The sequence below is a fragment of the Cygnus olor genome, chromosome 1 (genome assembly GCF_009769625.2).
Source record: "Cygnus olor isolate bCygOlo1 chromosome 1, bCygOlo1.pri.v2, whole genome shotgun sequence".
Lineage (NCBI taxonomy): Eukaryota > Metazoa > Chordata > Aves > Anseriformes > Anatidae > Cygnus > Cygnus olor.
This window is the reverse complement of record NC_049169.1, coordinates 697006-718068: the sequence shown is the minus strand read 5'-3', so window position 1 is coordinate 718068 and position 21063 is coordinate 697006. Positions and strand designations below refer to the sequence as shown.

The 21063-nt window shown below is 64.1% G+C and overlaps 1 protein-coding gene across 15 annotated transcripts in view; it reads right to left on the bottom strand.

Moving 5' to 3' along the window:
- Positions 1-21063, bottom strand: part of SBF1 (SET binding factor 1) — a 73658-nt gene that overhangs the window by 45308 nt on the left and 7287 nt on the right. For 14 of the 15 annotated variants that reach the window (XM_040544870.1, XM_040544902.1, XM_040544910.1 and 11 more), the window contains exon 1: positions 1581-1653. The exons of the other annotated variant lie outside the window; for it this stretch is intronic. In XM_040544870.1, coding sequence (XP_040400804.1) covers positions 1581-1638 — 58 coding nt within the window. In that variant the 5' untranslated portion in view covers positions 1639-1653. Of the gene's footprint in view, positions 1-1580; positions 1654-21063 lie in introns of those variants that run through there. 15 annotated transcript variants of the gene reach the window in all.

Sequence of the window (21063 nt, the reverse complement as noted above, 5' to 3'; positions counted from 1 at the left end):
ACACCATCCTGCGCGCGGCCACCGCCGGACCTGCTCCACGCCGGGGCCACCGGGGCCAGGACCCGTCGGAGCCAGCGCTCGGGGTTTGGGTGCTGCGTGGGGAACTCTGCGAGACCGCGGGACGAGTCCCCTGCCCACCTGCAGGACAAGTCCCCCGCATGCCCACGGGACGAGCCCCCTGCCCACCCGCGGGTGCCACTGGCCGCTCTCCCACCCCCTCTGGCAATGCCCGCGCAGATCTCCGAACAAGACATCTCCCGAGGTCTCCAAAGCCGCTGCTTGTGCCCAAGCAAGATATTTCCACGATGACAGCCCTGACCCGCGCCCCAGGAGGAAGCGGCTGAGTGGGTTCGGAGAGATCCCTCGCTCGGGACCTGTCACGGAGGGTGGCTCAGGACCCCCGGGGCAGCGGGACGTCCATCGTCCCAGGCAGGGAGTGGGAGAAAACGATTTACGGCCGCCTCAGGAACGAGCCGCAGGTTGAGAGCCGAGGCACGGCACATGCTGATATGAAGCTTTCCTCTTTTGTAAAGCTTTACTGTTCCTTGAGCACACGCCAAGAGGAGAGTCGTATTTATCTTTAGAAACATTAAGGCATAAGAGGAAGCAATTAAAAAAAAATATCCGCCTGTTTCCAAGAGCTTGTCCCAGAGAAGTGCTGTTCAGGGCCCCGAGGGTTACTGGCAGCCAGAGAGATAAGCGTTTTACAGCTGCCTGCCACTTGCTCACCCTTAGCCATTTCTGGAAATGCCCCTGCACGGACCTAAGAGGAAGTCCCGCACAAAAACCTCGGGCTCAGCAGCCAGCCAAAGCCCCTTGGAAACCGCACAGCCCCCGACCCATGCAAGCCCCCGCTGCGCACCCGCAGCACCTCAATGCCCTCGGCCTGCTGAGGGGCGAGCCCCAGGTGCCCCCAGCGCCCCCGGAGACCCGCAGCGCCCTTCGGAAGAGCCCCCCACAAAGGCTGTGCCGAGCCTCCGCGGCCCGAGGGCTGGCTCAGCGCACGCAGGCACCGCAGCGCCAGGGGCCGCAGCCTGGCAGTGGGGCCGCCCGCACAACGGGATGAGACGTGTGGTGTCCGCCGGGGTTCCTCCCCGAGCGGGAGGGGGTGACAGCCTCGCACCGCGCGGGGTGACCGGGCACACCCCCTTCCCCGCTCCCGAAACGCTGCACAACGGCCGAGGCCAGCGTGTCGGGGGGACGCCGCTCCGAGTGACACGGTGCGGGCTGCCCAAGCTTTGCGGCTTGCACGCTCCTAAACCGCTTCCTGGCGAGAGCTCCTCACAGGGAATCCGAGCCCCCTGAACACAGGTTTGCCCGGCTTACGCTTTGCCAGATGGTCAGGACGGCAGCTCAACTCCCAGCTTTCTACAAACCACAACCCGAAAGCCACCGCTTCAGTGAAAAGCTGCTGGAGAGCCCTGTTTGTAGCCCAGCCCTGCCCACGCCTGCGCCCGGGGCTCCCCAGCCCCAGCGGCCGCAGTGTCAGAGCCCAGCCGAGGGCGGAGGTGTGCGAGGCCCCCCCAGCAGGCAGGGACACGCTGCCCGGCTCCGACACTCTCCAATTACCAGGGCTTTACCGAGGTGGAGAGAGCAGTCCCTAACGCAGGCAGAGTGCTCCGAACGATGATGTGGCATTATATGTCGTCAGGTCCGTCAGTCCAAACAAACAGAAGAAGAACGAGGGTTCTCAATGTCCCACAGCCGTCCCCACACATTTCAAGGTGGCCTCAAGGAGCGCTGCCTCATGGAGCGTCCCCGGCCCAGGACAGCAGGGCTGAGCGGCACAACACGCCCGGCACAGCGCCGCCGCGCAGCGAGCGCAGGCAGGGACACCGCCGGCAGCCTCGCGGTGACACGCGCTGCACCAGGACACACCGGGAAGGTTTCGTCCTCCTCCAAGGGCAGGTGTGTGCCACCGTGGTGCTCGTGCAGCCCGCTGAGCGCTCGCTGCGCGGCTCATTGCAGAAAGGAGCGACCTGGCTCGGGGCTGCCACCTGCAGCGGCTGGTTTCAGTCCTGGGGAGCGCGCCCGCCTGCCCTCAGCCGCTGTCCGAGAGCCGCAGCTGCTGCCCGGCTGCCTGCTGGCCGTGCTGCCTGCTGGCCGTGCTGCAGGCAGGCCCAACGCTGAGCGCGCCAGCGCTCGCCCAGCCTGGGGCAGCAGGTGCCGGACACCGCCGATGGGCTGGGGGGACGGCGGAGGGCAGCGGGACAGTTTCAGAAGGCATCGCTGCCTCGGCACCGAGGCGTTCCTGGGCCTCCCCGCGCCAGGTGAGCCGCGCCGCTTCGGTTCCCACAAACCTTCGCCCCGCGAGGTTAAACACAGAGCAAGGCTTCAAGCAGCACGGGCGAGCACAGCAAGGCACAAGTGCTGAGAGGAAACTCCAGCTTCGGCCAGGGGCAGAGAGAAGCAGAGGCGGGCACTCCGAAGGGGAGAAGTTTATCCTCTCCAGTTGCTGACCATAATAGGCATTTTCAGCGCGGAACAGCTGGTGTTTGGGGATACGAATCCCGTGATTCACCCGCACTCCTAACCGAATACTGTGCAATGAATGCACTCGAGGGCAGAGCTGAGCTCCCCACAGCCCCCAGGGCCTGCAGGACCTGACCCGCAGCTCGTGGCTCCGCCGGGCAGCGGGAGCGGGGCCGGGGCGGCTGCTCAGGCGCTGAGCTCACGACGCCCGCCGGCACCTTGGGTTCTCTGCTCGCCCTGCCCGGCGCGGAGCAGCGTGCGCTCAGGAGGAGGAAGCGACGCTGCGTGCCAGCGTTACCTTCACCACCTCTTCTCACCCCACTTCCTCCTGGCTGCCGGAGGCTGCCGCGTGATGGCTGCCGCAGGAGCGCGGGCACGGCAGCGCGATGAGCTCAGCGGGGCCGCGCCGGCTGCGGGCGCTGCATCTGCTGCATCTGCTGCCGGCAGGCGCGTGCCCGGCCCCTGAGCGCCGTGTCCGTGGGAGCTGCGGCCGTTAAGCTGCAAGGCTGCAGCAGCCGAGTCAAAGCAGGCAATAGGGAGCGTTAGTGCTGCTGCCGGGAGGTGACACGGGCGGACAGCCCACGGTTACTTGGGCGAAACGGGCTCCATATGTGAGCGTCTCCTTCCCCATACGAAGCGAAGAAGCTTTTTCGGTTGACACGGTGCACTCATGCGTGGTTCCCGAGCACGTGGGTATTTATGGGCGTGCTGCCTCATAACTAGAGTCTGTACAGCCCAATTCAGTACTTCCACATTCGCAGCAGTGCACGCTTTATAAAACCCCAGGTGCTAACACAGTTAACTGAAGTTCTTCCTGAGAAATGGACTTGGTGTCTGGAAGCCTCCTGGGGGGCCGTGTCCCGTGAGGGCAGGCCCACGGCACCGCACAAAGCAGGAGAGGCCGCAGGGCTGCTGCGATCGCTGCGATCACACCGGAGGAGAGGCGACGTGGAGCAGCGAGGCTGCCGGGGAAGCCTGAGCTGGGCTTCCTCTGCGAGCAGCAGGGGCTCGTCACAGAGGAGTAGCACAGGGCAGCACGAAGGAGTCCTCTGGACCCCGAGTGAATAGAGCCAGGCCCCGATCCCAGCCAGGATGCTCTCCTTCAGCCACGAGGCCTCTCCCGCGTGGCCTCCAGGTCTCGGAGAGCCGCTCCTCGCACTCACTGCAGGACCCGGGGCTGCCGCCACGCTCCTGCCCAGAGGTCGGCAGCCAGCGCTCGCCAGGCCCAGGCCCAGCCTGCGCTCCCCGACCTGGTGTTTGTGTCCTCTCCTCCTGGCAGCGCGGGCAGGGCCGGGGCTCGCACGCCGAGGAGCGGCACCCGCAGGCAGCGGGCACCGAGCAAACAGCGCGGCCCACGCACGGCTCCACTTGGGGAGGGTGTGGGGGGGGCAAGGGGACAGCTACTAAAAGCATTTTGGGGAGGAACCTGTTCTATTTTTACCCAACGCCAAATTCCACTTGCTTCCCGGGGGAGCCACGAGCCAGCTCCAATGGCACCCTGTCCCGATAATTACAGGGCCGCACCGCCGGCGCTTACCCAGAGCCTAAAAACAGCACGTGCTGCGCCGGCGGCCCCCCCGCGGCACCGAGCGCCGTCCCGTGGCACGGAGCGCCGGGCGCTGCTGGGGCACGGCCGCGGGCACCTGCTGGCCTCTGCCCCCAAGGTATTTTTAGTCTCCCCCCAGAGCTGCCGGCTGCCTGCCAGCGCTCCCACGGCCCTGCCGAGGCCGGGGGGCGAGTCGCAGAGGCACATTTGCCTCAGGAGCGGCACGGGCACCGCGCGCGCACGTCCTGTAGCACACGGGGGCACAGAACGCCCCGAGCCTGCGAGGACCGTCGGGTCCAGCTGCTGGCTCCACTAAGGGCCAACTGAAAAATAAACCATACAGAGAAAAATAAAGCATACAGAGAACCGCAGAACCACGACGCGCACACATCCAGCGCTCCCGGCCTGGCGCGTGCCGACGCAGGGAGCGCTCAGCCCGGGCTCACAGCCCCCGGGGCACCGAGGGCAGCGTGGCAGGAGCAGCCCAACGCCGGGCAGCAAACCTGAGGTTTCAGCAAAGGAACCTCCAAGTGCTCCGGCCCACCTGGAACCAAGTGCCAGGCACATCCCAGTCCACATTGCCGTGCTTTTCACACAGCACAGACGTCGCGGGTTCCCCATCCAGCCCAGGGTGGAGGCGTCTTGGTGCCTCCCCTCCCCGAGGACCCCAGTTTGTGACCCCTCTCCCGCCTCGGGGCCGTGCCATGCGAGGAGCCAGCACCAGCAGCATTGCTCTGGACAGGAGCAGTGCGTCCTCTCAAGCTCAGCGCCGCGGCACATCGCAGCAGGGGCACGGGACTGGTTTATTCGCTCCGGGCAAGCAAACGTTTCAGCTGGGCACCCAAGAGGAGGGAGCTGCCGGCAGTGCCCTGAATGGGGCCAAGGCACCCGCAGGGAGAGCAGCTATGGGGGAAACACGAGCAGGAGCTCCTTGCTCGCTCACCGACAGCACTGCCAACGGCTGCTCCAGGCACCACACTTGGACAGAGCCAGCCCTGCCCCTGTGCCACAAGCGCTGGGCTCTGCTCCGCCACCTCTCCTTGCCTGCTGCCCAGAGGGAAGGGCCCGCCGCTCCCAGGCCCTCGCTCCTCCCAGAGCCCCACTTCCAGCACCCCTCTCGGCAGCTGAATTTGGGCTCTGAGCCTCCCGAAAGCCTGTCGGGGAGGGCAAGCCAACCACCCAGCTTCGAGTCACCGCTCCCGGAGGTCTTCAAGAAACAGGTAGTTGTAGAACTCAGAGGCATGTTTTAGTGGTGGACCTGTCACTGCTAGGGTACAGGCTGGACTGGATGATCACACGGGTGTTTTCCGGCCTGACCCATTCCATGATTCAGCCTCACCCGGCCTTCGGCTGCACGACTGCTGCGCCCTGCGCCTCACCCGGCCGCAGCGGGGCAGAGCGCTGTGCCCGAGCACCGGGGGAGCGCTCGGCACGAGCCCGCCCGCGCTGCCTTTCACTGCAGGCCCTCCTAACGCCCAGCCCTCGTTTCCTTCCCCTGGCATCGCGCACCGGCCGCGCACGCCACCAGCCCGGGTGACGCAGCCGAGCGCTGTGCACCAGGTAAATGGCACTGCCGGGAAGGGGCTGGAAGGAAAATCCCTCGCAGGTGACGGGCAGCACCGCCAGCAATGTAAACACCGCGCGCAGCGTAAGCACGGGGCACGCCACGGCCCTGCACGGGGCAGCCGGAGCTGCAGGACGCGGCGTGCCACGGCCGGGCTCGGCGCTGCTGAAACTTCAGCCGGTGCCAGGCGTCCGGGCGGGACGTGAGCCTCATCCCGTGGGCATAGGGGCACCGGGTTTCACTTCTTGGAACTCTGACCTAAGCGCAGGTTCCTCCCGCTGCACGGGCCAATTCCTGACATTATTTGTGTTTGAAGACAAATCTGCTTTCCCGCTTCGTTCCACTCCACCGGCAATTCCCAAACGTTCTCCTGAGCTACGCCACGCAGAAAGGCAGGGCGCTGGTGCCGAGGCAGTGCACGGCCCCGAGCCCCTTCCTGCAGCCCCGCTCGGCAGCGAGGGCTTTGCTCTAACACCAGGCACCGAACACCAGCCAAGCCCGAAGCCAGGCCCCAGCGGAGGCTCTGCACCCCCGGAGGCCGCTGGCCACGTCTCCGCTGCGTCACCGCCGGGCGAGCACCGCCGCCTGCCAGAGCCGTTCATTAACTGCTGCCAGTTCCCCAGCCAGCGGCGTTTCAGCCCCTGCTCCTACGGGATCGGAGCGCCTTCAGCCAGGCGTGCCTTCCTTTTAGGCTCATTTCCCTGTGGGAATGGGAGCCCACTTCTGGTACCGTGCGGAGTCTGTTACAAACTATGGAAGACTGGTAACCTGTAAAAGCGTACTAAAAACACAAAATGCACGGGGCTTTTCACCCTGAAGGGAACCACCTCTTCTAACCCTGACAGTCCGGTGAAGGACTGACACCAGATGCGAGAGCATGGAAAGGAGCTGGGGGTGCCCCATCCCTGGGGGGGCCCAAGGCCAGGCTGGGGGGGCTGGGGGCAGCTGGGGCTGGAGGAGGGTTGTGCCCACAGCAGGGGTTGGAACCAGGTGGGCTTTGAGGTCCCTTCAACCCAACCCACTCCATCATTCTCTGAACAGAACAAGGAAACGCCGGCACCTCTCCCCTGTGAGGAAAATGCTGCTCCTTTTGCTTGGCAGTAAACTCTAATGCAAAGACAGGGGGGAAAAAGACAAACCGAACAAGACCGTTGTTCACTGGCTCACGTGAATACCCCAAAGCCCTCCCTCTTTCAGCACGCCAGGGAAGAAGGAATGATCTAAGCACTAGCCCAGTTTGCCCCGACCCCACCACGAGATCATTCACGTCCACAGCGTTTGCCAGGACCAACGTCTCCTGCAGCTGCAGGAGGAGCTTTTGTTCCCAGGTGCTCGGCGCAGGAGGCAGCACCGAGGGATCGGAGCCGCTGTCAGCACAGGGAACGCCACGCTCGGAGAGAACAAGGGCTGCGAGTGACAACAGCAGGAACTGCCAGGATGCGATACAGGGAGCAGCCAGCGTGCTGCCCCAGTGCCGGTGCCGCACCGGCTCGCATCAGGTGCTGAACTGCGAGGAAATGTTCGGAGATGTGTCACTAGCCCCTCCGCAAAGCACGGCCGTTCGCGCACCGACTTCTGGCCTGATGGGGCCCTGGGCAACCCGATCTAGTGGGAGGCGTCCCTGCCCACGGCAGGGGGTTGGAACTGGATGATCTTTAAGGGCCCTTCCAACCCGAGCCGTTCTGTGACACACGGAGGAGGGCACCGGCCGTGCCGCAGCGCCGCCATGCGCCGCACAAACGGCCATCGGAAGGCTCCTCCAGTGCTCCTCCAGAGACCGTCCTGCCCCAGCTGCCCTGAGCGGCCTCGCACGCGGCACCACGCGGGGTTTTCAGCTCACCACAACGAGAGCTCGGCCGGGTGGTGCAGGAGAAGCCACCGAGCACCGCGACGCGCTGCACAGCCCAGCCTCGCACCCGGCAGCGCCTCCCGTGCGCCCGCAGCTCACGTGGTCGGGACGTCCCGCGGCGGTCACGGCAGCAGCCGCTCGCACGGGCAGCAAGCAGAGTCCTGCTGCAGCGTGGGCAGAGCGGCCCCGACGTCCAGCTGCTTGCAGGGTTTGCGTTTCAACTCGCAGGACTTAGTGGTGGAGAGCAGGAACGCTGCAAAACCAGCGCTCGGGGCCGGTGCTAACGGGGGGACCGGGTCATGGAGAGGGAGGGAAGCGCTGCCCTGTGGCAGAGGCTGCGAGGAGCTGCAGGGGGACGCTCGCCAGGCAGCCGGGAGGGAAGCAGCCAGGGATTGCCACCTTCCCGAAACTGGAATTCGTCTCAGGCTGACCCGGTTCTTCCCCTGCCCCCTCGCTGGGAAGTGACGACCGTGCCCCATTCCACCCCTTGCTGAGAACTGCGCCAGCGGGGAAATGCGGGGATGCTGCGAAAACTGACGGCCACGACAGAAGGCACGATGCGCTCTGTCCACGGGGCCAGAGAACAACAAAACCACTTTGGGCGGCTGCTTCACCGCACACCCCCGAGCTACGCGTCTGTGATCGCCTCCTGACTGCGATCGCCTCCTGACTGCGCGGCCACGGGCCCCGCGTGCAGCACAAACCCGTCTCGCCGGGCAGGAGGCGAGGCGGCGCGGTGGGGCCGGGCAGCCCGGTGGGGGCTCAGCCTCGCCCCGGCTTGCAGCCCTGCTGGCAGGCAGGACAAGCCCCACGCCAAGGAGAAAGAGAAGGAGAAGCTGGGCGGAGCGGGGCTGCAGCAGGAACCGAAGCCGAACGGTTCCTGCAGGAACCTCTCCGAACGCGCCAGGGCAGCCAAGCCCACAGGAGGACGGGGCTGTTGCTAACGGGAACTGAGAGCACCGTTAACCTCAGCCCCCGCTAGGAGGGAGAACCAACACATTCCCCTTTGGCTTCCACGCATGCAGCTCCCCAGCGAGCTGGGACTCGATGCTGGGGAGCCCTCCGCAGGTGCCCTCGGTCGCGCAGGCTCAGCAGCTGCAGGGGGCCGCTGCCACCGGAGGACCCCGAGGCACCGTGCCACGGGGGTCAGCTTCGAGAGGCTGCAGCAGCGTCGGTGCCGAGTCCTTGCTCTGCGCAGAGCAGCTGCCGCCCTGCAGAGCAGAGCGTTACGGCCTCTGAGACCAAGCACTGGCCCCATCCCTTGCTCGTCCGTGCGGTGCTGCTCCTGGAGCGCTGCAGAGCTGCTGGCCCCTTCCACCCCGGAGACCTGCTGCCGTGCCCGGGCAGGACGGAGCCGTGGGCAGCTCCCACCTGTAACCCCGCTGCAACCAGCGGACTGGCTCCTGTGAGCCCCAAGCCCACCGCGAGGGGCCCGGGGCTGCCGGCTGTGCCGGCCGGCAGAGCCCCGCAGGAGGTGAGCGGCGGCGGTGCGGTGCCCGCGGACACCCCCGGCACCAGCGGGGTTCAGCCTGGGGCCCCCCAGCTCCTCCGTCCTTACCGACACCACCTCATCCTCCGCACAAGAGATTAGCTGGAAAGCCTTTAAGAGGCAGGGGTGTCTCCTGAGGTCACTGGAGCTCGGAGGGAAGGACAGGCAGCACCACGCCGGGCGGCGGGGACGAGTGCGTCCTGCAGGCAGCTCTGCCCAGGAGCGGGAGCAGCCGGTGCCATCACCCAGCTCCGGCTGCTTCACGAGCAGGCCCGGCGCCTCTGGGCACCTCCTGGAGACCAGCAGCATGTGCAACGCTTCTCACCTCCAGCCTGGCCACGGCAGTCACTCCGTGCAGGGGGGGATCGCTGCCTTGGGACACCAAAGGCACGGCCTGCGCCAGGCCAGCGCACCCAGATCTCAGCACGGCTCCTGCAGGAGCAGCGTCCTCTCTGCAGACAGACAGACAGACAGACAGACTGACAGCAGCCCCAGGGGAGAAACCTCCAGACGATGCAAAGCACATCAGCCACCTCGGTGCAGGAGAGGCACTATCTGATTAGGCAAGGGAACGCTGCGCAGTCTAACTCAGGAGCAGGAAACAAAATCCTCCTCCTCCCCGAAATCAGCAGGCCCGAGGCACCAGGCAGGCAGAAGACACCAGCGCCTGTCTCTGCCCACCCTGGGGTCCTCCCTTGGGTTTATCATCCCCGAAAGTGGGAACCAGATCCTGGAAACCAGAGGAAGAGGCTGGAAGGGGCTGCACATGGCCTGAGCAACACCCCCCTTCTCCACACCTACAGCCTCCCAAAGAGCCAGCGGAGCCGTGAGACAATTTGACAACTTGACACTGATTTTGAGGGTAAGGGAAGCCCGTGGGGCTCGGTCCTGGTGCTTCTCCCCTCTCAGACAGAGCCGGTGCCCACGTGCCAGGGAAGCTGAGGGAGCAGCAGGAGCCCGGCCTCCTTCCCCGAGGCAGAGGCTGGTCGCTTTCAGCAAGAAAGCCTGACCCTGACAGGAGAGTGAACATCTCTGAGGTCCCACCCGTCGGCACCCCTGCCCTGCTCCTGCAGCACCTCACTCACCGCGCTGCAGCGGCCGCAGGCACGGGCAGCGGGCTCCATTCGGACCTCGGCTATCGGCCTCACCCTGCTGAGACGAAGCTACAGCCCGTCTGACAACCTGCTTCTCGATGACAGCAGAGCATTGCTAGAGCCGGCACTGACAAGTCTGGAAGGCTGTCAGGGTTCCTGCAGCTGGAGGACGGCGTCTCACCGATGCCGTGGCCAGGGCAGCCCAGCGAGGCTCCGCTCGCTGCTTGCTCCCGTCCCACCTCGCCGACACCGCTGCAGCTCCGGCACTCGCCTCCTCCGTCGCCCTGCTTCAGCCGTGCTGTGCCACCCAGATCTCAGAGCAGCGCTTCATCCTCTTCTCTTCACTACGCCCATTGCGCCCCTCGAGACAGAGATTTCCAGGAGGACAACCAGCTGCAAAGCAAGCGATACCTGCAGAACCCCCTGCTTGTCCAGGCTTCACAAAGCGCTGCGAGCACTTGGGGACACGAAGCCTCCACCCTGCCTCACTCGGCACCAGGAACACCACCAGCCTCCGTCCCATTTACAGGGGACAACCTGAGCTCTAGTCCCTCCACACCGAAGTTATCTTTAACAAAAGAACAGGGTGATCACAGCCTCTTAATGCGAGGCCCGAATTCACAGAAATGGTTAATCTTAAAATGTAAGTTACGGCAGTTTCACGACTAACTCGTATGCAAGTCTGAACTACTTGGCAGCGTCCCTCCTAGCAGCCCTACAACACACTTATCTGAGCCATCGGTGGCTTTAGGTCACTGCTATCAACTCTTGCAGCTGAGGTGGGTGAAGGGAGCTGCGGGTGCCGAGCCCTGGGCTGCTCCCCCGGCGGGCAGTAACGCCCCCTCGGCAGGGGGACGGCACTCGGCACGGGGCTGCCCAAGTGTGCCTAAGATCCACGCGGGCGGCGTCCAAGGAGTCCAAAGGATGCCCCGGCCCCAGGCAGCCAGAACACAGCCACGTCTATGCCGGCACCGCTGCCGGTGGCTGCCACGACCAGCCCGAGCCCGAGCCCTCGCCGCCAGCCCGGGCCTGGTGCCCCGTCTCTGCACACCCGCCACAAGTGGGTCCGTGCCCGGCCGTGTGCCCGCGGTGCTGCTCCTCGCCGATGGGGCGGCCCCGACCGAGGGAAGCCACCGGCACCTGGTGGCGTCCCGGCCGTGTCCGTGGGCACGGCATCGCGCCCCAGCCTCCCCTCCAGAACGGGAGGCCAGCCCTTTGTTTAAACTCTCTGGGTGGCCAAGAGGCTCTACAGAAAACAAACAACCTGAAGAAAGGGCGTGCTGCGCTGCTGCTCCATTCCACTGTCCTCTTCCCCCCAGAGAGAAATCACGGAGCAAGCTGCGGCCCACACCTCCGCCCTCCTGAGCGAGGCCGCAGCTCGGCAGCGCCAGCAAGGGAAAAAGGGAAAAAGGGAAAAAGGGAAAAAGGGAAAAAGGGAAAAAGGGAAAAAGGGAAAAAGGGAAAAAGGGAAAAAGCCCCCGCGCCAGGGCCGCTCCCTGAGCTCCACCACGGCGCAGAAGGCACTGAGCAGCCAGGCAAGCCTCCAGTGACAGAGGGCTCGGCGTGACTCAACCCACGCAGCCGAGGTGCCCACGGGGCTGGGAGATGCTCCCCCGGACCGAACACGCCTGGAACGCGGAGGAAAACACAAAACCCACAGAGCGTGGCGAGCGCTGGGCTGACTCGCGGGGTGGTCTGCAACGCGCGGCACCGGTCAGCATTTATGAACGCCTCCTTGCCACGTTCGCTCCCCTAAATCAGATTTCACAACTTATCCCAAGAGACTCGAGGAAAAAAATTGTCCCCCACACGATGGCAGGACAAGGCACAGGGAGCGTTAGCTCCCGGCAGATCCCAAACCCCCATTTTCAAACATTTTGGCCATTTATAAAGAGGCTCACACCCCGCAGGGGCCGAGCCTCCCACCACAGAGAAGATAGTAATAACCTACTGAGCTACCACGTGGGGAAAGAGAAAACACGACCAAAATCAAAACCGAATCTAAAATAAGAGCTGAAGTGGAGGAACTTCACGGGGGGACCAACTCCCAGGGCAGCTCCTCGAAGCGGGCACCGCTGCCCCGCCGCCAGCACACTCCCCGTACCGGCAGGGCTCCGTCCCGACCCCATCACAGCACAGAAGCCCCTCCAGCCGAGGAACACGTCAAGTTTTAAGCAGGTTTCAGCCCTTTCCTCAAACGTGCCTGGACGTTTCCGTGCGAAGTAACGCGGATTTCCGTACAGCTGTGCCCACAGGTGCCGGCTGCAGCGCGAGTGCTGCTGCGAGGAAGAAGCCCCCGCGCAGGACGGAGACGGCGCGCACCTCGCCTGGAGCCGTCCCCGACCACCCGACTGCTGCCGGCACCGGGTGCAGCGCTCACCTCACAACCGGGATTTTAACCTAAACGCCTGCGGAGCCCCCTCTTTACACCTCCGCACCGCCTACTGCTCCAGAAAGCAGAGACTGCAAGCGCCGCACAGGCTCCTGGGGGCACTCGGCCTGCTGCCCCGCTTCGGTTTTAGTTCAGAAACCTCAGCGCCGAGTCTCTCACCGTCAGCAGCGCTAATGGGGGTGCAGAGGAAACAAAGTCAAACGCGGGCGGACTGACTCCTGGGGACTAAACAAAAAGAAGAGCGTAAGTGGAAAAACAACTTTTGTTCTTGATACAGCAAGGGGAAAAGAAAACGAGAGTGAAACTTTCACGCTGCAAGGAAACAAAGCAACAAAACAAACAGCCAACACACAAAACCAACACAACGCACAAACCGCCCTCTACTCCCAAAGTAATCCTGCCCGGAGCCAGAGCCGCCAACCAACGCGGTGCTGGGCTGCCAGCACTGACACGCCGCCCCGCGAGCATCAGAAGATGGCCGCAGCTTGGCGTGACCACGGCGAGAGCCGCTGCGTGCCCTGGATGCCGGCAGCCGCGCTCTGCACGCACGGGGCCGGACACCGACACGCAGGAGCAGCGGGCGCAGCGCAGGACCCCCTGCCCGCAGCCATCGTCAGCTCCTCCCGGGGCTGGAGAAGCGAGGTCCTCGGCCTTTAAAAGCCACGGAGTCCTAAAAGCGAATTCCGCCCAAGCTCTCAAGCTGAAGGGCCTGACTGCAAATAGACGCAGGGGCTCGGACGGCTTTGCCCTGAAGCACGGAGCCACAGCAGGAGGGGAAAGGGGCTGGCTGCAGGGAATCAGGCTGGGCGAGCGCACGCACCTGGCCAGCGTGGCCCTTCCTCTCCTCCTGCCGAGCTCCCAGCTTCTCCTGGGCGAGGGGCTCTGCTGCACACACCCAGGGGCCTCAGAGCCAGCAGACCGCGGGCGAGGAGCCCACAAACCGGCCGAGAGCGGCAGCGCACACGTCGCTGCGGTCACCAGCCGGCATCGGGCCGGACCAGGCGGCACGCGGCGCACGGCTCGGGAGGCAGGGTCAGGCGGCTGAGCACGGATGCTCGCAGGGCACCGAGATGCGCGCCCCACGCGGCAGGCGGCCGTACGGGGCCACACACACGAGGCCAGCGGGCAGCGGCTCCTCCCGGCGCTGCTCTCACATCCCCTCCGGCAGGCAGAGAGCAAACGGGCCGCGGCCGCAGCCGCCTCGCGACCGTCGGGTACGCGGCGACTGCGTCTATATAAGGGAAGACGAGCGAGGGACTACACGCTGCGCAGCAAGCCCCGGCTTCCTGCTTGGTCCCCTTCAGCCCACAAAAGTTTTTGTGCTTTTTTTTTTTTTTCAGAGTGACAACAGCAAACAATAGCAGGAACATGATTTTAGTTAGCAGAGCGAGGAGAGCGGGCGGCCCTGGGGAGAGGAGCGCGCAGGCGCAGCGTGCCCACGAGCTCAGGGGCACCGCAGCAGAACGCGCACTCCTGCCGTTTCCCCAAATACGAAGCGTCATCGCCCCCGGTTCAGTTTTATTGTCTGCAGCGCAACAATTCAGCTCGCTGATTACCTCTTCTCAGGAGAGATGCTAACTCGATCCTGTTTGGGAAGTATCCTGCCCACTGAGGACAGCTCTGTGCGGGCGCAGGGGGAGCTGCTGCAGGGTACGCTGGCACAACCAGCAGGAAGCCGCTGGTTCTGAAGCCTCAGACTGAAACCCGCTCAGGTCCTGCAGAAACGGAGAAGCCACAACACGGTGGCAGCACAGGAATGAGGGCTTTGTGTCCGTCGTTTGTCTACCTACAGGCACAAACCGATCGCAGAGCCCTTCTCAAAGGCTGCCGTGCACCAGCGAGCATCCACGCAGTGCCTTTGGTGCACCACGGAGCGATGTCAGCACATGGGCTGTGCCCCTCTGGGCTCAGTCCAAGCCGGAGAGCACAGCCCCATGGTGAAGGGTGCTCGGCAAGGCACGGGGCAGAGCCATGCGGGGAGAGGCCCCTCGGCGCCCCCGGTCACCCCCAGGGCTGCCGCTGCTGGGCTCTGCTCCCCGCCGCCAGCGCGCTGCTGGATGCAGAACCCGATTCGCCTCCGCTGTGGCTTCCGCACCACCGGCCCCAAAGGCCTTTGGAGACCGGGGAAAGACGCAGTCGGTTCTTACAAAGCCTGCCGACCTCACCAGCCCGTTCCCGCGGGGAGCCCCGTGAGGCCCGGACACGCAGCTCCTGCCCGTGGCCCTTCCCTGCCCGCCCAGGTCCGCGTGTCCCAAGAGGATCTCTGCCGATAACTCACCGACCGCCCCCAGCCACGCCAGCCCGGCTTGGAAAATGAGCTTTGTTCGCTCACAGCTGCTGAACAGCAGGAGCCGGGGCTGTGAAGGACCTTTCTTCAGATCCTCAATGAAGTCATTCTGCCGAGGCTCAAGGAGGCTGCGACCACGGGAGGGGCTGAACCGGGGCCCCACTGCCCCCCGAGCCCAGTTGCTGCAGGGCTGGTGGCACGGCACGCGGCTCGGCAACGCTCCCTCCAGCTCCTCCGTGGGCACAGAGCACACCAGCCTCACCCAGCAACCAGGCCGCTGAACAACACGCCGCCCAGTGCTGGAAAACACCAGTAAGCCCCAGGATTTACATTAACTCCCGGCAGCGTCTCCATCTGGAAGCTTTGCAAATCCCAAAGCCCTGCCTTGCAGCCCTGACCCCCGGAGCACATCCCGCAGGGCCGCCCCGTGCAGGTCTCGCTGCCCCACGCACGCCGCGTGCCCAACAAACACCGGCGAGCTCGCTGGGCACCGCTACCCCGATGCAACCGCACGTCCCTCGTCCCAACACCGTGCAGCGCTTCCTGGCAGCTCAGCGGCACCGCACGACTCGTCCACCTGCCTCCAGCACGGCCCCAGGCGTCACCGCGCCTCTCACTCGGTTCCACCTTCGTGGAGAGGCCGCAAAGCGGCCACCCAAAGCCCTCTGCCCCTGCCTCAGCCGTGGACTGAAGCGTGCGTGGTTTCAGATGGAAAAGCGGTGTCGCACGGACCGCGTCCAGGAGAAAGCGGACCTCTGGAGAACAAATACGGCGTTACCTGGCACGGGCGTGCTTTCCAAGGGCAAAGAGCTACTCGAGAACCTCGGCGGTGCTATTCCACGGGTACAGGGAACGGAGCAGGGAGAGGGGGGTGCGGGCACTGGTCCCCACCACCCAGGGGGTAGGAGCACCCTTGAGCTTCACACACCGCCTTCCCAGGTCTCCGTTCCCCCCTGGGTGGGTCTCGCCCCGCTGTGCCCACGCGCAGACAGCTCCGCGGGGCGGACTGGCTGCCACCGCCAGGACAAACCTGCCGTCCCCAGAAACAGCCCCCTACTCCCTCCGTGCTCCGCTCCCAGTGGCACACGTTCCATTTTCTCATTATAATCGCTCTCATCTTGTGCGGCGAAGCCCGGCACAGACAGCACAGGCCTGCAGACCACGGCCAGCTCCCCGTGCGCCTCCCAAACCGCGGGGACCTCCGGCTGCTGCCCAGGCACTGCACTGACATCCGACGGAGCCTGAGGAGGGGAGCGGGGGTGAGGGTCCCGCAGCGGTGAGGGGAGGAATGTCACAAATAACGGTTTGGAGATGGACAGCGAGAGTTGTCCATGGAGGAAAACAATGGCAAAGCTCTGAGGACAATCCTCCGTTTGAAGGGAGCGCTTGAGGTCCCCCGCGCTCCCACTCAGACTGCAAGCAGGACGGCCCTAGGTTCTGCAGTCACCCCTTAGAGCCGAGGACGCGGCACTTCCCATGGCAAAAGTAGGACAAAAGCTGTGGCAGCTGTGCGGGGAGGCGGGGCTGGTTTGCTCGGCTTCTTGTTTGTTTGTTTTTTAAAAAACTGCACAGGGCCACTGTCCTTGAGCAACGCCCTGCGCTCCTGTCGCAGCACGGCTACAGACAGCCCCTCATCCCCCGAACCGAGCTCCCCTCCTCAGGCAGGACACCCAGCCCCGTACCACGTCAGGACACCAGGCCACCGCCCTACTGGGACGAGAAGAGCGCGCCTCCTCGCGCACACTTGCGAGACCTTTATTCCCACGATTTTTACTTCTTGCTCTCTGCGGATTCACGGACAGCCAAAATCACGAGCCACGGACGAGGGCGGCAGCTCCCAGGGTCACAGCACGAAGGCTGCAGGAGCACCGCCGGTCCCGCGCGCGCCGCAGCCTGCCGTGCCGTCGCTGCTCCTCTCCCGCTGCCTGGCAGGGCTCCGGGGCCGTCAGCTGGTCCATGACCGAGCCTCAGCCTTCCACGGCACTTCCCACCGGGAACAGATTTCCTTCTCTAACGAGTGATTCAGAGGGACCGCAGCCCCCGCGCTTTCATGGAACGCTTGTCTCATGACTCCCCTGCAAAAGCCTGCAGCGTTTCCATTCCTGCAGGGACGGCGCTCACGGTGCCGTCTATTCAGTCTAGCGTGCTGAGGCAGCGTCAGATGACAGCGCGCGCTTATTCTTCTTGGCCTGATGCCACCGAGACGCTTCACATCCAGGAGACAGGGCCAAGATATGCCCACAGATGCTTCTGAAGGGCCTTTGAGAAAATGCAGCTACTTTTCCATGGGCAAAACCTTCTGTGAAAAGGCCAAGACCATAAAGAAGCGGAGGTTATGACCTTGTCTTGGGGAGGTCTGCTCAGCTTTCCCGCTGATCATATACGGTCTGAATAACCTTACTATTGTACCCCTTACCGCACCTGCGAGTAAGGCGATAGCTGCCTGCCTCTGGAGTTTCACAACACCCCGTCCGCTCTTGCCAAAAATTCGGTTCTCTGGGGTTTATTTCATTTGTTCTCGCAGCGGCCTGGCGCAGCCTCAGGTCCCGGAGGCGTCGGGGCCCCGGCCAGCCCTTTCTTGTGCTCTGCAGTGCTGCAAAAACCCCAAGCCCAGCAGCGTCGCTCTGCGCTCTGCCAGGACAGCGGCGTTAACGTCAGCAGCAACGCCGACATCCAGCGCCCCAACGAGAACATCTCCGTGACGCCGCTTCAGGAGGCGACTGTCAGTCTGGCCACCCCACGGCCTCGAACCCAGCCTCGTTCCTCCCTCAGAGGCTCAAACTGAGCGAGTCCCCGGACCGACGAGGTGGGACGGCGGGGCAGGAGAGCGGCTGGCACCGCCTCACCAACGCCTCCACCGCGGGGACACGGGGCCGGAGCCGGCCGCGACACACGGAGGTGACGGGAGCAGCGAAGCGGGCACCCGGCTGGGGGCAGCGGGCACGTCCACAGAGCACGGCACTGCCACCAACCTGCCCACGGCTGCGGCCCCAAGCAGAGGGGCTCTCGGAGCTCACACCTTGCTTTTCTCCCGCTCCAGGCTGCCCCCAGCCATCAAATTAAACGTGGAGGCTGCAGGTGGCGATGAAGCTCCCGCGCGCTGCAGCGAGGCAGTGCCAGAACCAGCCACAGGTGAGCTCTCCGAAGGGACTGGCTCAAGCAGCAATCCCGGCCAGCCCTTGGCATAGCTCGTCCTGAAGAGACATGAGTCTAAAAACGGGACAAACCTTGAGTAGGTGCATCAGTTTTAAAAACATCCAGCGTGATCACCCTGACATCCTCAATGGCGAGGAATTTCCCTGAGAAGCAACATTTTTGAGAGGCAGTTCTATAAAGTGAGAGTTGCCAAGAAAACTTGAGGTCAATAGAGAAGAATCAACATCCCCATTCTCTGCTTCGTTAACTGTTAAAGCGGCCTCAATTGCCAGCACTTAGAGTAAAAAAACAAAACAGGGATGTCAAAGACGACAGTAAGGTTACGACAGTAAGGACAAAGGCAATTATGTGAAACGAGCAAGGAAACCTCCAAACGGCCAAAAAACCAGTCCAAACAGAGAGGAAAATAAAGAGCAAAACCAGAGCATAGTCAAGGCAGCTGACGGAAACTTGGAGAGCCTGAAGCCAGAGGCAGAACAAGCAGCGCAATTCACTGAAGCAGCAGCAGGAATTCCCCCGAGAGCAGCTGCAGGAGCTGCGCAGGTCACGGCTCCGCGCTGCACACGCTGCTGGCAGCGCCTCTGCTCGCTGCGCTTCTCTCCAGCCTGGGCACGCTGGCTGCTCCTGCCCGGCTCTGCTTTACAGAGAGTCTTCGAGGAAATCGCCAGGCGGGACTGGATCCTTTTCCACTCAGAGACAACTCACCACGCCGAGCTGTCAAGGAAAACGGCACTACAACGGCCTGGAAAATTAAAAACGCATGCGGTAACCAAAATCAGAGAGGAGTTACCCTACAGCTGGAGAATGAAAAACCTCCCCTAAGGCCTCCGTCGCTTTTTGTTCCCAACTCGCTTTAAATACACTGTTAGGAACAGAGCTGCTCCCCTGATTCACAACCACCGTGCAATTACCTTAACGAGCCGCCCGGACCAGCCAGCAGCAGACACGGGCGGACAAGCAGTGTCCGCAGAGCAAGCGCGTCAGCTCCCCGGTGCGTTCCCAGGAGGCTTCAAGGAAAGAAACCTTCCCTTCCGCGGCTCTGCCACCGCTTCCAGCCCACCTCCCTACAGGAGGAAGACGGGGCAGAGGGACACGGGTGACGGAGGCGGTGCGGACACCCCACGTGAAGCCTTGGGGAAGCGCCGTGCCACCCCGGTGGCTGCTGAGCCTGAGAAGCAGCACGGCAGTGACAACACCAGCAGCGGCTCGGCCTGGGGCCGGCAGCTTGAGCGAAGGCTCAGCCCGCACGGGAACGGCCTTCTGGTGGCTCTAAGCAGGACCGCACGCAGCCCCAAAGACAAAGGCCAAGTCCCTCAAGCACCTCCAAGTCCAACACGCAGCTGCAGCACGCCGGCGTTCCGTTGGCTAATAAAACACCTGCGCTGCCGAGGCAGCAGCACCGACACGGGCGATGGAAGCCGCCTGCTGGAGCAGCCCTCTTCCGTCCAAGCTCCTCTGCGCAACGAGGCGGCCGGGAAGGAGGCCCAGCACGGCCACGCTTCTGGAGCCCTCGCCCTGTGCGCCGCAGGCGGGGCCGACGGGCACAGACCCTCGGGTTTCAGCCCGGTGCCCCGTTAACCGCACCGGGTTGCAGGGCACCGCCGCCGCCCGGACCCTCGCAGGTGCCTCTCATCTCGGTGACTCCCTGCGCTGCCCCCTCCTCACCGCACCTCCCAGCGCCCACATGTCCTGCGCCCGGCGAGGGCCCCCGGGGAGGTCCTGGGGTCACGGCGGGGAAGTTGGGCGCTCAGTGCAGGGGCACGAGGCGCTGAGCGGCTCCACAAATCGCTTCTGCGCCGTAAGGTGCTGGCAGCTCCCTCGTCCCGACTGTGCATCGGTTGGGAACGCTAACGACAGACGGTCATGTCCCAGCTCATTAGGGAAGGCCATAATTAACGCTACTCCAGGACCTGCTGCAGTTGCACCTTACCGCCCAACTCCCCCAGTGTGGTTCTGCGTAACCGGCTGCCCGCAGCCCCTCGGCCCCCGGCTCCCACCGCCCATCCACGCGCACGCGCCGCAGGGACGCCCGGCCCTCGGCTCACAGACGGCCGCTGCCGACACGCATCTGCTGGGGCTGCTCCTGCCCCTCAGCCGGAGCCGTGCGGGATCGCTCCTCGCCTTCTAGGGGAAAAAAAGCGCTGCCGTGCCCCCGGGCAGCCAGCAGCAGACTCCGCTGACTCCCGGTTATCGCAGCCCGTGCCGCTTCGCTAATCTGGGCTTTAACCACACCGCCAGCCTCGCTGCGGCTCCCAAGCAACGAGGCCGAGATTTGCTTATCCAATTTAACATCTCAAATGGAGCCAACTAACAAGAACCATCACGCTAGGACTAGGTGCCCAAGTTTAATCTCCAACACGGACAAAGCGCAGGGATACGTGCACGCACGGGACCCATTTTAGCCAGCACTGCCCGCACGGGAGCTTCCCGAGCTGCCTCTGTCGATGGGCACTGACCTACGTGGTGAAGCAGCACCCGCATCCGAAGCGACGTTGTCCTAACGTCCGTGCTCTCACCCACAGACATCCAAGCCACTGGTAGCCCATCGGAGTCACCCCTGCCGACCATTGCTGTATAAATCAGCACTTCTTCTTGCCGGGGGGCTCATTCTGCTCGTTAGGAAGCAAATTGGAGCAGCCTATCTTTGGTACGCCGTACGGCACCGTGCACGCTGCCTGACCTCCTTCCTAAGTAGGCCTGCTAAGTTCACATTGATCTCATCCAGGAGCTTATCTCTCCTCGTTTCTAATCTAACCTGGCTTTTCGCAGCAACCCCCGCCATGCCAGCTGACAAAGTCCAGCGCCACCGAAGAGCGCTGCTTTCTCACTCGCATCCACCCGCGCATGCCAAGCGATGCACGAACCCACGAGCACCGCGGTTTCGCCCATTGCTAAATAAAACCGATGACGCGGCCCCTCGCCGATACCCCTGCTGCCACCACAGCCGCTCCTCCAGAAGGAGCTGAAGCAAACAATTGTCCTCCGGCCGCGTCCTATTCAGCGCCGAACAGAGATGCTGTGTCCCAGGCGAGCTCCAGGCAGCGTCCCGCTGCCCGCAGCTGCGCCCGCCCCGGCTCCGGCTCCTGCGCTCCTGCCGCAGGCGGTGCGGGAGCCGCGGTGGTGGGGGGCGGCAGGGGGCAGCCCCCGCAGCGGGGAAGGGCTGGACACGGGGAGCACCACACCGGGACCCGCCGCTGCCCTGCCGCGCGCTGCC